General features: G+C 38.2%; 1 protein-coding gene across 5 annotated transcripts in view; it reads left to right on the forward strand.

Moving 5' to 3' along the window:
• Nucleotides 1–14535, forward strand: part of dlg4a (discs, large homolog 4a) — a 164924-nt gene that overhangs the window by 132408 nt on the left and 17981 nt on the right. For all 5 annotated transcript variants that reach the window (XM_084413721.1, XM_084413719.1, XM_084413720.1 and 2 more), the window contains 8 exons: nucleotides 1952–2005; nucleotides 2346–2396; nucleotides 3531–3655; nucleotides 10570–10739; nucleotides 11111–11247; nucleotides 11651–11795; nucleotides 11959–12097; nucleotides 14278–14434. In XM_084413721.1, the coding sequence (XP_084269847.1) occupies nucleotides 1952–2005; nucleotides 2346–2396; nucleotides 3531–3655; nucleotides 10570–10739; nucleotides 11111–11247; nucleotides 11651–11795; nucleotides 11959–12097; nucleotides 14278–14434 (978 nt within the window). The remainder of the gene's footprint in view (nucleotides 1–1951; nucleotides 2006–2345; nucleotides 2397–3530; nucleotides 3656–10569; nucleotides 10740–11110; nucleotides 11248–11650; nucleotides 11796–11958; nucleotides 12098–14277; nucleotides 14435–14535) is intronic.

Here is a 14535-nt window from a genome sequence, read left to right on the forward strand (position 1 = left end):
CAATTATCCCAAAACACAAAATCACAGGAGAAAAGCTAACCACACATAAACGTGAACGAGAACATGACCATGAGAAACTGAAGCACAGTATATGAACAGGCTAACAGCAAAGGAAACTAGATGAGAAACAGGTGAACCAAATCAATCAGTAACCATAGCAACTAACAGTCAACATAATTTCCTTATTATTTTATCTGCAAGAACAGTAAAAAAAAAGAAGATACTTTTAAGATTTGAAAACCAATATAAGCGTACATTAAAATGCAATTAAGCACACTTCTTTTCCACAAGGGTAATATGCAGTTCGCACACTCGTCTTTATATGTGTATTGGACAGCCATAAAAACGTTTGCTTTGTTTCCGTGTTATTTGTTCAGGGTCAGAACAGTCTCGCCCGCAGCACACAGACACACACTACACACACTCCACACACTCCTCCCTGTGGCTGCGTGGAAACGTTCATCTCTCTGAGATCCACTGGCAATCTGACCCGCGGGGCACTGAACACTTGAATGAGTTTCTGTCAGCGTGTGTAGTTGAGTGTGTGTTGATGTGATCATGTGGGCGGCTGCTGCGCTCTGTAATAAAAGCCAGTAGTTTGGAACAGAGCTGGAAGGCATTACTGCTTGTGTGTGTGTGTGTGTGTGTGTGTGTGTGTGTGTGTGTGTGTAATCGGATTTATTGGAAAGCAATAGAGGTGCTAGCAGATGTTACAGCTGTAAATTGCTTGTAGTGTGTGAGAATTGTAAGAGAGGTTAGTGCACCTGTAGTGCAGCTTATCAGAAGATGTGCTGTTTGCTGTTACATTGTATCAGTGGAAAGACCCGTAAAACTGTGTTCAGTATCGGACAAATCATGGCTGTTTGGAGTGGAATACTGGTGTACTGCAGTGTGTGTGTGCGTGTGTGTGTGCATGTGAGTGTGTGTGTGTGTGTGTGTGTGTGTGTGTGTGTATGTGTGTACTCGTCTACCTATCTAACGGGACCTTGGTGTCGTTACACATTCACCAACAGCGTGTGTTTGTGAGTGTGTGTGCATGTGAGTGTGTACATTTCAAACAGTATGTTTAACAGGATGCATTACGTTGATGAAAAGTGACAGTAAAGACATTATCAGTAAATGCATGTGCTGTTTGGAGTGGAATACTGGTGTACTGCAGTGTGTGTGTGTGTGTGTGTGTGTCTGTGTGTGCGTGTGTGTGTGCGTGTGTGCGCGTGTGTGAGTGTGTGTGCATGTGAGTGTGAGTGTGTGTACATTTCAAACAGTATGTTTCATTGTTGTCAAATTATGTTGCGCGTCTACTTTATCTAGGAGATAAAAATGTGGAAGTTTTGGGTCAGTAAGATTTTTTATTTTATTTGAAAGTTTTATTCAGGATGCATTACGTTGATGAAAAGTGACAGTAAAGACATTTATAATGTTACAAAAGATTTCTACTTCAAATATTTCAAAGAATCCTGAAAAAGGATGTATCCCAGTTTCCTCACTGTTACTGTTTAACATGGATAATAATCAGAAATGTTTCTTGAGCATCAAATCATCATATTAGAATGATTTCTGAAGGATCATGTGACACTGAAGACTGGAGTAATGATGCTGAAACGATCACAGAAATAAATTACACTTTAAAATATATTCACATAGAAAACAGTTATTTTAAATTGTAATAACATTTCAGAGTAGTGCAGTTTTTGCTGTTTTTTTTTTTATCAAATAAATGCAGCCTTGGTGAGCAGAAGATACTTCTTTCACAAATGTTTTAAATCTTACCGACCCCAAACGTTTGAAGCTCATCAAGGTTTCTCTTGCACACAGAGAATGTGCTGACTGTGCACAGTATTTACTACATCCTGCAAAAGTAGTTCAAGTAGTACCGTAGTATATTCCCAGCATAGCCATGAGCTCTGTGCTAAACATTCCCTCTCTCTCTCTCTCTCTCTCTCTCCTTCAGGCGAACTCTCCACCAGTAGTGGTGAATACAGACACACTGGACGGCTCACCTTATGTAAGTATTATGCAGAGAATGCATATTTTAGTCTTTATCTCTAGAAATAATTTGTGGTGCATATAAAGATGCCTGAAACCTGTAATGCCCAAAAACCTGAGCAACCACCAAAATACTCAATATAGAAACTGTAGAAATAGAAGTCCTGTAGCGGTAACTCTATAATACACATTAGCTGATCCAGCCTGAGAAGTACAGTGTGATTTGAGCTAAAGAAGAAAACATTTATGCTACAATGGCTGTTTTATTGCTGTATTACATATATTTGCATTCCTGTTACTGTATACGTGTCTTAATCTTGTCTTAAAGGGACTGTTATTGTGCATGTGTTTTTCTGTAGGTAAACGGAGCAGAAGGAGAGATTGAATATGAAGAGATTACGCTGGAAAGGGTAATCTTACAAGCATTTATCAACACAGGACTGTGTTACAGTTTGATTATTTAACATAGGTCACTCTAACTTTTTCATTTTGCCAAGATATATATATATAGATATATATTTTTTATTATTAAGTATTTACTTTGTAAAGTTTGTAAGTAAGATTTTGAATATTCCTTGTGAAAAAGAAGTCCTTTATTTGTATTGAATGTGCACTTTAAACTTTAAAAGAATATTAAAAGAGACCTGCACTTGCAGATAATATAATATTAATGAAATAAAGGCTACTTTAAGAGAGTACACTTTCTTAACACACTTAAGTACACTTTTAAAAAGTGCGATTTGCAATGATTTCAAATTAAATGTTTTACTTTAAAGTACATTTTAAATCATTATGTTTTAATAATCTGTTCTCATGCTTTAAAGAAGCACACTTATTTTGATGTGTTGACTAGCATACTAAAGCACATGTAAAGACACATGCACATGTTGTGTTATTTAAGATTACATTTAAAGTGAATATATTTTAAATGTACTAAACTGTAACTTTACCATTACAAATGTGAAGAATTACAAATAAATGTAAATGCATGACATACAGTAGAGTAGAACTGACATTAGTTTACCATAAACGCTTGTCAGTACATTCAGCAGTGCACTTTAACCAAATTATGAAATTTAAAGATGCACGCTAAAGTTCAGCTAAATGCATTTAATATAAATGTACATTATAATACATTTTCAATTAACATGCAATTAAGTGTCTGAAACCATTGCATTCAGTTCACACTGAGTCTTCTGTACTTGTGTACTGTATTCTAAAGTGTACTTCTTTTTCACAAGAGATTCTTTTTCACTGAGAGACTCAGTATCACAAGAGATCAAGTAAATAACATGTTTCAGTGTTAATAAATTGCCTTTGACATCTAAAGCTAAATAAATTAATGTAAATATATTTTCAGAGCTTCAGTGTATACATAAATGAGGGACACAAATGTCTCTCAGTTTGTATAATGACCCAGTCGTGTGTGTGTGTGTGTGTGTGTGTGTGTGTGTGTGTGTGTGTGTGTGTGTGTGTGTGTGTGTGTGTGTGTCTGTCTGTGTCTGTGTCTGTGTCTGTGTCTGTGTGTGCGTGTGTGTGTGTAGGGGAACTCTGGGCTAGGCTTCAGTATCGCTGGAGGGACTGATAATCCTCATGTAGGAGACGATCCCAGCATCTTCATCACCAAGATCATTCCTGGAGGAGCCGCTGCACAAGACGGGAGACTCAGGTAACACACATATACTGGGTGTAGTTTACACACACAGTGGCCCCCAAAAAGGTTTTATATGCTAAAATCACATTTACACATGAATGTGAATGACATTGCAATAGGTTAAAAGCCTTTCTTTTTAGAGCTGATTTACAGCAGAATTTGAATTTGTCTCGTTCATATATACTGTATATATCTATAGATAAAATAGCATTTAGTTTAATATTTTCTTATCTAACACAATGACATCCTTATTTTACGTGTGACTTAATAGTTTTATGGTCACTATATGTGTATATGGACATGCTTACATTCATATTAATATACGCACAGTTAAATATCTCTGTGGATGTACTTGTGATGCATTGTTAATGGGACCAGCTGGGCTTCCTGCTAACAAATGCAGTTTTACCCCAGAGCATGGCAGCACACACACACACACACACACACACATGCATTTGCACACAAATTCACTCACACTGCAGGAGAAATTAAGCAGACAGAAATAGCACAGAAGCGAGAAAGAGAGAGAGGCAGAGAAAGAGAAGAGACAGACAGAAATAGTTTGAGAGTAGTAACTCTATAGATGTAGCACTTTCTTAAAGTTCACCCAAAAATTAAAATTCGGTCATTATTTCCTCGCCCTCAGTGATCTGATTAACAGAGCAGTGTGAACGATTGGTTAACAGCTCAGTGGAGGTGAAGACTCAGTGAATAATGACTGATTTTTGGTCTGTTCATTGCAGTCATACGGGTTTGTATCGACATGTTGGTTAGTTAAAGCCACACTGTGTAATTTTTTAAGTTGATTCTTAGCAAAAAACACTTTGTTCTTTCAAAATTATATGTTCTCATTAATGTGTAGTTACTTCTACCAACTAATCAAGTATTCTCGTAAGCGTAGAATCTGCCATTTAGAATACGAGCGAGTCGCTCGAATGGCGTCAGCCATGTTGCGCCTCCATCTTGAAAATACATTAGCCAAAGAGGGACATACCTGGAAATTCAAGCTTCGCCTTTCGCGTTTCTACACTCAGTGGCACCGTGACGAATGCGAGCGGGAGATTACTCCCGACTGCCGGCAGATTTGAATTAATACAGCCACCGTAGGAGTTAAAACGCCCTCGGAATGGGAGGGGCTAGAAAGTAATATTCAGTTGGTAGTCATAAACAATTTCACCGCTAGATTGGAGAAAATCCTACACAGTGTAGCTTTAATGATGAGAGAACTATTAACCGCACAGCTTGAGGCAAACACACACTGTCAAAGCTGATGGACTGTCAGCTGTTTAACGCTGTCCTCTCCTGTTCTTCATTACGGATGTGCTGGGAGCAAACGGACTGTAGTTTGGAAAGACAGAAACATTTTTCTCCCCACAGTGTAATTTTACAGTTGAATGAGAATACTCTCTATTTTTCAGTTAAAGGTTTGTAAAGATACTTTGTGTATCTTCATAGTACAGGAAAAATCAATTATTTAAATGTTATTTAAATTATAATCAAATAATTACATGAATGATATATTGACTAACAGGGTAATGCAAGTAATCAGATTTTTAAGTAACTATTAAAGTAATGTATTACTTGTAAGTTACTTTATCATATGAAAATGGTGAACGGTGAAATGGGTTGCTTTAACTTTAAAACTCACATTATAAGTAATTTTTGCTCTAAAATAAAAAGAAAATTGCAAGTAAATACAATGAATTACCATACAATTAATGGTGAAAAACAGTAAAAGGACAGTGTTTTGTGTTCCATATTCTGTTATTTAGTTAAAGCTCATTGCATTATAGTATCCTGATGGTGTTCTGTCTGTGTGTGTATGGTCATGTTCACCAGCGATCTTCAACTATTGGTCATATTTTATGGATAGGCCACTTATGGTGAACTCTGATTCATCCTCTGGCTTTCTACTGTACCGCCTGTAGTATTATATTGGTTATCAGTACATTTTAAGGTATAAAGCTCACTTTGGTAGGTCGAATAGATTGGAATTCAACATTAAATCAGTTGCATTAAATGCATGAGAGATCTGACTAAACTGACAGGAAAAAAGTAGTAGTAGTAGCTTTATTGGTCACTAGTCACAGGTACCAGCGAAATTCCGCCATCAACCTGTCCATACAAACATACATACAATATGACAAGGGGGAAGACAGAACAGGAAGACAGAGCATTGAGGAAAAAAATACAGCATAACATGAGGAGAGGTGAGGAGGAAAAAAAAGGCAACCCCCAGACTATGCTCCTGTAAGGAGTACAGTTTGGGAACAGTAAAAAAAATGAAGCATCTATTCTGTTTTTCTACTCTCTTACTTGGTGGTCAGTATTAATGAGTGTGCTTAATTATGAATATTTATGGGCAGATATTTCCAGAAAGGTTTATTGACAGTCAGTCATCCCGACGGCACTTATTTTCCCTCTCTCTCTCTCTTTATGTTTCTGGATGACAGCACAGCTAGTGCTGCATTTGCACTTCTGAAAGCTAAGGAATATCTGTGGTGTTTTGTCGAGTTGTCAGTTTCAGTGAAATGTCTTTTGTCAGATGGTGTTGAGCTCTGTGAAAAAAATGCACTGCTTGAAAAAATAGCAGTCTACTGTACTTTAGTCCAGTTTATTGAACCTTTATACACATTTTTTTTGTTTGCATGTTTGTTTGTTTTTTGTCACATTTGATACATGAGTTTTTTGCTCATATAGTAAGAATATGAAGCTCATACTCGAAGGCAAAAACAGCTCTATATTATTCAGAAGCCCAAACTGAGCAAAAATATGCAATTTGGTGCAGATGCTGATCTTTATATGGCCAAAATGCAATACAATGATTGAGAGATTAACAAATAAACTTCTGATGTATCATACTTGATTCTCTTCTTTTTTTTTTCTTTTTTTTTTAATGATTTTTCAACAAAAAAAATGTACCGGTCATTTTACCGATCTAAGCGCATGGTCTAAAGCGCACGGCACTAGTGCACTTATGGCGTGTCCGAATCCACTTTTGCTAGTTTAATGACGGGAAAAATGGTCAGTGCTCCCGGTGCATGGTGTAAAAGGGTTGTTCCTATTCTCTTGATGAGTAATGGGTGTGTTTTGGGATTTACGTAAGTTAAACCAATTAGAGTCTCATCTCCCATTCCCTTTAAATGCCAGTTGCGCTTGTGCCATGGCGGATTTACATGACGCAATTTGATAGTGGAAAGACAGATATCCGATATCTGGATATCTCCAGAGCGCAAACGGAACTGCTCGTGCACGAGGTAAAAGTGCGCAAGCAGAACATCTACGGGACAAGCCAGATTCCACCATATCTATGTACACAATAATAAATGTTTTACATTGTAATCTTTTTATTTTAAATATTTGGCATGTTTGTGTGCTGCTGTGTGTCCCTGTGTGTGTAATAAGCAGAGTGTACGCGTGTTGTGGACCCGCCTATAGGCGCACATTACTAACGTGCTCTTTAAATAACAAAAAATAATAATATTACGCCATTGACTTTAGACCAGGTTTCAGTCGGCCAATGGCTCAGTCTATTTCCGTTGCCTGAAAATAGCAACGTGCCAACAATGCGCCTGAACACACACCTCGTTTTCAGACCAGCAGCCCATGCGCGCACAAATGGGCGCAGATGCATTTGCCATTTAAACAACGTGGCGCAGGACGTGAAAATGATAACTGCGTCGGGCTGAAACTAGCAAAAAACACTTGCGTCGCGCTTGGCGCTGCATTGCCGGGTGTAAGATAGGGCCCTTAAACTGCCTCTGAAAAAGTTTTCAGTTTTCGGCAGAAAGACAAAACATTCTGAAACCAGTTGAAAACAGAACTTGTTTATAATGAGAAGTCTGTTATATGATTCTGGAGCTGAATCAAGGAGAGAGTGAACGCTTCTGACAGTCAGCCAACGGACATGGGTATTGCCTGATGTCGATAATCTCAAAATGGCCAAATTTCAGACATTTGTTTTCTGTGTAAATACATTTCTATTGCCTCAGAGTGCGGCATTAGTAAGTCTGTGTAAACACTGTGTGTATTTGCCGGATGGTTGTATTTGCCGGATGGTTGTGTCTTCTGTAAGGAATCAAATCTCTCTAGACTGCCAAATTTAAACATAATATAATTTGCACATAAGATCCTGGAGGTTGTTCTGTATGCCAGTGTTGCCAGATCATGTCTAAACGGAAAGAAAAAACATTAATAACATATTATTTAATTTTATAATAGTAAAAATGATTGAGTGCATTAGTGCCCACACAGTTTTTTCAGAAGTATTTTTTCCATTGGGAGTTTTAAAAATGTCTTTGTTAAAAGCGTTATAAGCCATGAACCAAACCAACCAACTACAACTACAAAACAAGAATTTGAAGCAAAAAACAAGTATTTAAAAAATCGGACAAATAGACAACGGTACAATACAGTATACTTAACGGCTTTGATGATAGAAAAACTACAAACCAATGAAGCACTGCGAATTACATCAGTTACAAATAATGGAGAAATATAAAATTATACATTTGATATTTTGAATTTTTGACTATAAAAAGTATATGTTTTTAGTTTGTTGCAAAAAATACACTCACCTAAAGGATTATTAGGAACACCATACTAATACTGTGTTTGACCCCCTTTCGCCTTCAGAACTGCCTTAATTCTACGTGGCATTGATTCAACAAGGTGCTGAAAGTATTCTTTAGAAATGTTGGCCCATATTGATAGGATAGCATCTTGCAGTTGATGGAGATTTGTGGGATGCACATCCAGGGCACGAAGCTCCGGTTCCACCACATCCCAAAGATGCTCTATTGGGTTGAGATCTGGTGACTGTGGGGGCCATTTTAGTACAGTGAACTCATTGTCATGTTCAAGAAACCAATTTGAAATGATTCGAGCTTTGTGACATGGTGCATTATCCTGCTGGAAGTAGCCATCAGAGGATGGGTACATGGTGGTAATAAAGGGATGGACATGGTCAGAAACAATGCTCAGGTAGGCCGTGGCATTTAAACGATGCCCAATTGGCACTAAGGGGCCTAAAGTGTGCCAAGAAAACATCCCCCACACCATTACACCACCACCACCAGCCTGCACAGTGGTAACAAGGCATGATGGATCCATGTTCTCATTCTGTTTACGCCAAATTCTGACTCTACCATCTGAATGTCTCAACAGAAATCGAGACTCATCAGACCAGGAAACATTTTTCCAGTCTTCAACTGTCCAATTTTGGTGAGCTCGTGCAAATTGTAGCCTCTTTTTCCTATTTGTAGTGGAGATGAGTGGTACCCAGTGGGGTCTTCTGCTGTTGTAGCCCATCCGCCTCAAGGTTGTGCGTGTTGTGGCTTCACAAATGCTTTGCTGCATACCTCGGTTGTAACGAGTGGTTATTTCAGTCAAAGTTGCTCTTCTATCAGCTTGAATCAGTCGGCCCATTCTCCTCTGACCTCTAGCATCAACAAGGCATTTTCACCCACAGGACTGCCGCATACTGGATGTTTTTCCCTTTTCACACCATTCTTTGTAAACCCTAGAAATGGTTGTGCGTGAAAATCCCAGTAACTGAGCAGATTGTGAAATACTCAGACCGGCCCGTCTGGCACCAACAACCATGCCACGCTCAAAATTGCTTAAAGCGGGGCTCAGTAACTTCGGAATTTCTTCGCTGTATTCTCGCTTTTTGCTCGCAGGTTTCTCTCTAGAGCTCCCCCCACAGCTTCGGAATAGATATTTGACAACACTGTTGTAAAAACTCGTTGGCTATTCTCAGACACCAGAGGCTAGCAGATCAACGACATCAAAGCAGATGGGACATTCTTTAAAACGTCTTCTTCATTCGGGTTCGAACAGCGTGAGGGAGCGCAATAATGACGGCATTTTAGCAGATTTCTTTTGGCCGTAAAGCAATCGTTTACATCGCGAGACCTGATATCACGCGAGACTTCCTGACGCGGCGGCCGGTGGCCTGCCGCCCCAAAGTTGCAAGTGCGTATTTTATATATATATAATCATGGCAGTTTTTTTGGGCACAGTTCGCAGTGATTCTCTGATTGGTGGAATTTTCTCTACAGCATTATGGGTAATGTAGTTTTTCACAATAAAAAAGGGCATACAAATAGGAAATACAGCTGACAGCTTCAACAGAAGCATATCCCGTTGATTAACAACCTCGGAGCGCAAAACTAGGGCTTTCTTTAAAGTTTTATAAGACATCTTTAAATATCAATGTCCCTATGGAGAAAATGAATGAAGTTTTGTGACTTTTTTTTACAGCTGTCAGTTCAAAGGTTCATTTATAGCTGAGCTCTAGCAGCTTCTGACGCGTGTGAGTTCTGAATTCTGATGGGAAAACTGCCTTAAAGGGATACTTCACCGATTAGCATTAAGCTTTGTATCAGTAGAAACCCGGTAGTATTTTCGAGTGACCGTGCTTCCCTCCCTCATGTCCCCCTGAGAAGAGAGATTTCTGTATTGTGTCTGGAAAAAAAACAAAAATAGTGATTTAGTGTCATCAGAGGCTTTTCTGTCCAGAGGCGAGAGACTCCAGCCAGTAGGAGGAGCTCGTCCCGCATGTGTTCAACCCGCCCATAGGGGGATCTCACGATAAAACGCCGTCTTTTCAGTTTCGAGTCGACTAGTAGCCTAGTTGTATCATTTCTTCCGATACTGCCCTCTGTAACCGGTGAGCGTGGCTTGGGAGTGGCCTCGTAGGGCAGCGAAGCAAGTGCATTCTGGGAGTTGTTGTCTTTCATCCACATGAGCCAAAAATAAATTTTCTGGCTTTTCTCAGTCTAGAAGGCACCAACTTCTTAAATAATTTCACATTTCTACTACATAAATGACCCAATTTAAATACACATTCATCTTTCCAGCGGTGAAATATCCCTTTAATAACTTATTTTTCCTTACTTCTACCCATCTCTCTCTCTCTCTCTCAGAGTAAATGACAGTATTCTGTTTGTGAATGACGTTGATGTTCGGGAGGTGACCCACAGTCAGGCAGTGGAGGCCCTCAAAGAGGCGGGCGCTATCGTCAGACTCTATGTATTACGCAGGAAACCCATCGCTGAGAAAGTCACCGAACTCAAGCTCATCAAAGGGCCAAAAGGTATGGACAATAAAACGTATTTGAGCACTAAAGATGCACTACACGATTGTGTTACTGTATCTTTTGTTTGACACTGTACTAGGGTGGATGCAGAATCACACAAAAGCAAAAGTTTTCTTTACCAGATACTCTATTTATGGGTCTATTTATCATGTACATTTATTCATTTAGCAGACGCTTTTATCCAAAGCAACTTGAAAATGAGGAATACAACAGAGCGATTCATCTTAAGGAGGCAATAACACAAGAAGCGCTAGCAATACAAAGAATATTTAAGATTTTAGAGTATTATCACCCAATATTAAGTTGTTCTGCAACTGTCAAAAAAGTTTCCAAGTGCATCTTTTTAACAAATGATCTTCCTCTCTCAGGGCTAGGCTTTAGTATAGCGGGTGGTGTCGGTAACCAGCACATCCCCGGTGACAACAGCATTTATGTCACCAAGATCATCGAGGGAGGGGCGGCTCATAAGGACGGACGACTACAGATTGGTGATAAGATACTGGCGGTAAGACGACACACATGCATCATTGATGAGAACTAATACACGTGTTAAGATAGACTGGAGAAATTGATTTAAGCAGCATCACATAGTCACTGGCTCTTCAATGCTGCCACCTGCTGGTCACAAGTGGAACTACAGCAGTACAGGAGAAAAGCAGTCAATTCATCTATCTGTAGTGTTCACTTTGAAACATTTAAGAGCACTTCTTTTTCACAAGGGACATAACGTCAGTCTCTGCATCTATGTGGCTTTCCTGTAGCTCAAACAGTAGAGCGTTGGCTCGCAACGCCAAGGTCATGGGTTCGATTCCCAGTGAAAGCAAGAACTGATAAGAATGTAAATGTGTATCTTGAAATGCAATGTAAGTCTGCCAAATGCGTAAATGTAAATCTAATGTCAACTGCAGGTGAATAATGTGTGTTTGGAGGACGTGATGCACGAGGATGCGGTGGGTGCGCTGAAGAACACAGCAGAGGTCGTCTACCTCAGAGTGGCAAAGCCAAATAACATGTACCTTACCAACAACTACAACCCACCAGACCTCACAAGCAGTGAGTACACAGAAATGCTGACTATTTAACACAGCAAAATAAACAGTTCTGCCTGAGGATATCTCATTTATTTTCAAGCAAAACTTTAAATATCTTTTCAAGATTCAATGGCAAACATTAGTAAATCCAGCTTTAACTGTTTTTGTGTGTGTTCACCCTTCAGCGTACTCTCCGCATATGGACTCGGACCTTGGACATCCAAACTTCCTGGCCTCGGATTACCCACAAGCCCTCACTCCCACCTCACCGAGCCGCTTTTCTCCTGTGCTGCATGGCTTAATGGGAGATGACGACTTACCCAGGTAATGCTGTCTGGCAAACTGCAAGCTAATGAATCAGCAGTTCTTGCACATTACAATAAATTGTAAGGATTTAGAATGGAGTTTTATTCATAAATAAATAAATAAATAAAATAATTGGCAGTAGAGATTAAAAATCAACTCAATTAACAGCTTTGATGCAAACAGCAGCAGAAATTGTATTGCCAAACTGTCTTTATAGATTTAGTGTTTTGAATTTATTAACAAAACTCAAAAACTCACAAAACTTCTCCAAGTTAAGAGCAAATAAATACCCAAACGTTTAAAAATGTAAAGGTTAAGCTGGATGCTACATTGTTAAACTGGTGACCAATGAGTGACATTCATGGGTGGCTTTGATCCCAAAGGGTTCATTGTATTATTCACTTAACATATTAATTCTGAAGCCCTTTATGATCAAAACTAAATCCTTCAAATGAGATCCACAAATATATATATATATATATATATATAAGCGTGACTTTTACATAGAAAATGGACAACAAAAGCCTAAATAAATGATTTATGGGTTTCTGTAACGTTCCTAAATAATGTGCTCATCTGCAGCCACAGATAGAGCACCTGTCACTCACAAAATTTATAATGAACCAATATTTTAATCAATTTGATAACGCTTTAAACTAACAATAAGAGTGTAGTATCAGCTCTGTCTGACGCATTATACCTTCATTAAATCCATTCTGCAGAATTTCACAGCTTCTCTTCATAATCAGAGCTGAAAAAGTATCATATCTAATTTCATTCCCTGCCACTCTCGCCCCAGGCTTGCTCAATGCCGGACTAAAGGACTAAAGAAACTTTCTTGCAGCTCCCAGATAAAGATAATTATAGCTGGGCGATATGACCAAAATCTTATACCACAAAAGGAGTCATTTTTTTAAATGATACAGCACATTTCATTATATAGTAATCCGATCTGAAATTGTGTCCGTACATCAAAACATGTACATATAGGTTTTTATATTTCTCCACAAAAAAAACCACACAAAATGTCTGCAAATTAAATTCAACAACTTTTAAACTCACGCCAGCCTTTTCACCAACTGGTTTCACTCACGATTTCATATTGAGTTGTGTTTTCTCAATATTTTCAGCCAGTCTTACCCAGATGTCAAAGTGGCACTGATGTATCTGCATCATTTTTCTGAAAATAATCAATTAAATAGAGCTAAATCTCAACTGGTTAATCATTTATATCATCATCATCATATATTGTCATATAACCCAGCCCTAAAACGGCTCAGTGTAACATATAAGACATTAAAGTGCCCCTATTAGGCTATTTTAAAGGTTTCTAATTTCATTTTGGAGGTGAAATGTACAATGCAAATGTGTTACAAACCCATGTAGGAATTACTGCCAGTTCAGAATCAAATATTTATTTTAGTAGACAATAACTCCATTCATCTGAACTTTGATCTTCGAAACTTTGCAGACCTTTTACGTTCACAAACAGCGATATTACACACTACATGAAAGATAATATCCGAAAAAGCATAATAGGGGCACTTTAAGAAATTACAGTGTGACTTTCAGTAAAGCTGCTTTAAAACAGTGTGCATTGTAAAAGCACTAGGCTTGACTAAGCCAACTGTGTATCTAAATCAACAATAGTTTAAAAATAATTATTTATATAAATAAATTAGGGCTGTGAAAAGATTAATCGCGATTAATCGCATCCAAAATAAAAGTTTGCGTTTACATAATAAATGTGTGTGTACTGTGTATAATTGTTTTGTATATATAAATACACACACATGCATGTATTTATTTAAGAAATATTTGCATCTATATATTGTATATATTTATATATAATTTATATTATATATAAATATGAATATTTTATATATAAATAACACATTTTTCTTAAATATATACATGCAAGTGTGTGTATTTATATATACAGAATAATTATACACAGTACACACACATTTATTATGTAAACGCAAACTTTTATTTTGGATGCGATTAATCTTTTCACAGCCCTAAAATAAAATGTTAGCTTGTTCGCATTAAAAAAATTAATTGATTCACTTTCCATATCTGGCTGACAGCACAGGATAAATCAAATGTGAAGTAATGTGTTTTTTACTGGCAAAGATTATCACCATTATCCTGGAATTCCTTTGTAATATATCTTTCCCTTCTGTTGTGTGTCTTAGGGACCCGAGGCGTGTTGTGATCCATAGAGGATCGACGGGTTTGGGGTTTAATATTGTTGGAGGAGAGGATGGTGAGGGAATATTCATCTCTTTCATCCTGGCGGGAGGCCCTGCGGATCTGAGCGGAGAACTGCGCAAGGGAGATCAAATCTTGAGTGTGAGAACACACACACACACACGTACTCATGTATCAACAACATGATCTCTATATGACAGGATTTTCACACCATGCTTTTTGCATTTTCGGGATTCGAACAG

Source organism: Rutilus rutilus (assembly GCF_951802725.1).
Source record: "Rutilus rutilus genome assembly, chromosome: 7".
NCBI lineage: Eukaryota > Metazoa > Chordata > Actinopteri > Cypriniformes > Leuciscidae > Rutilus > Rutilus rutilus.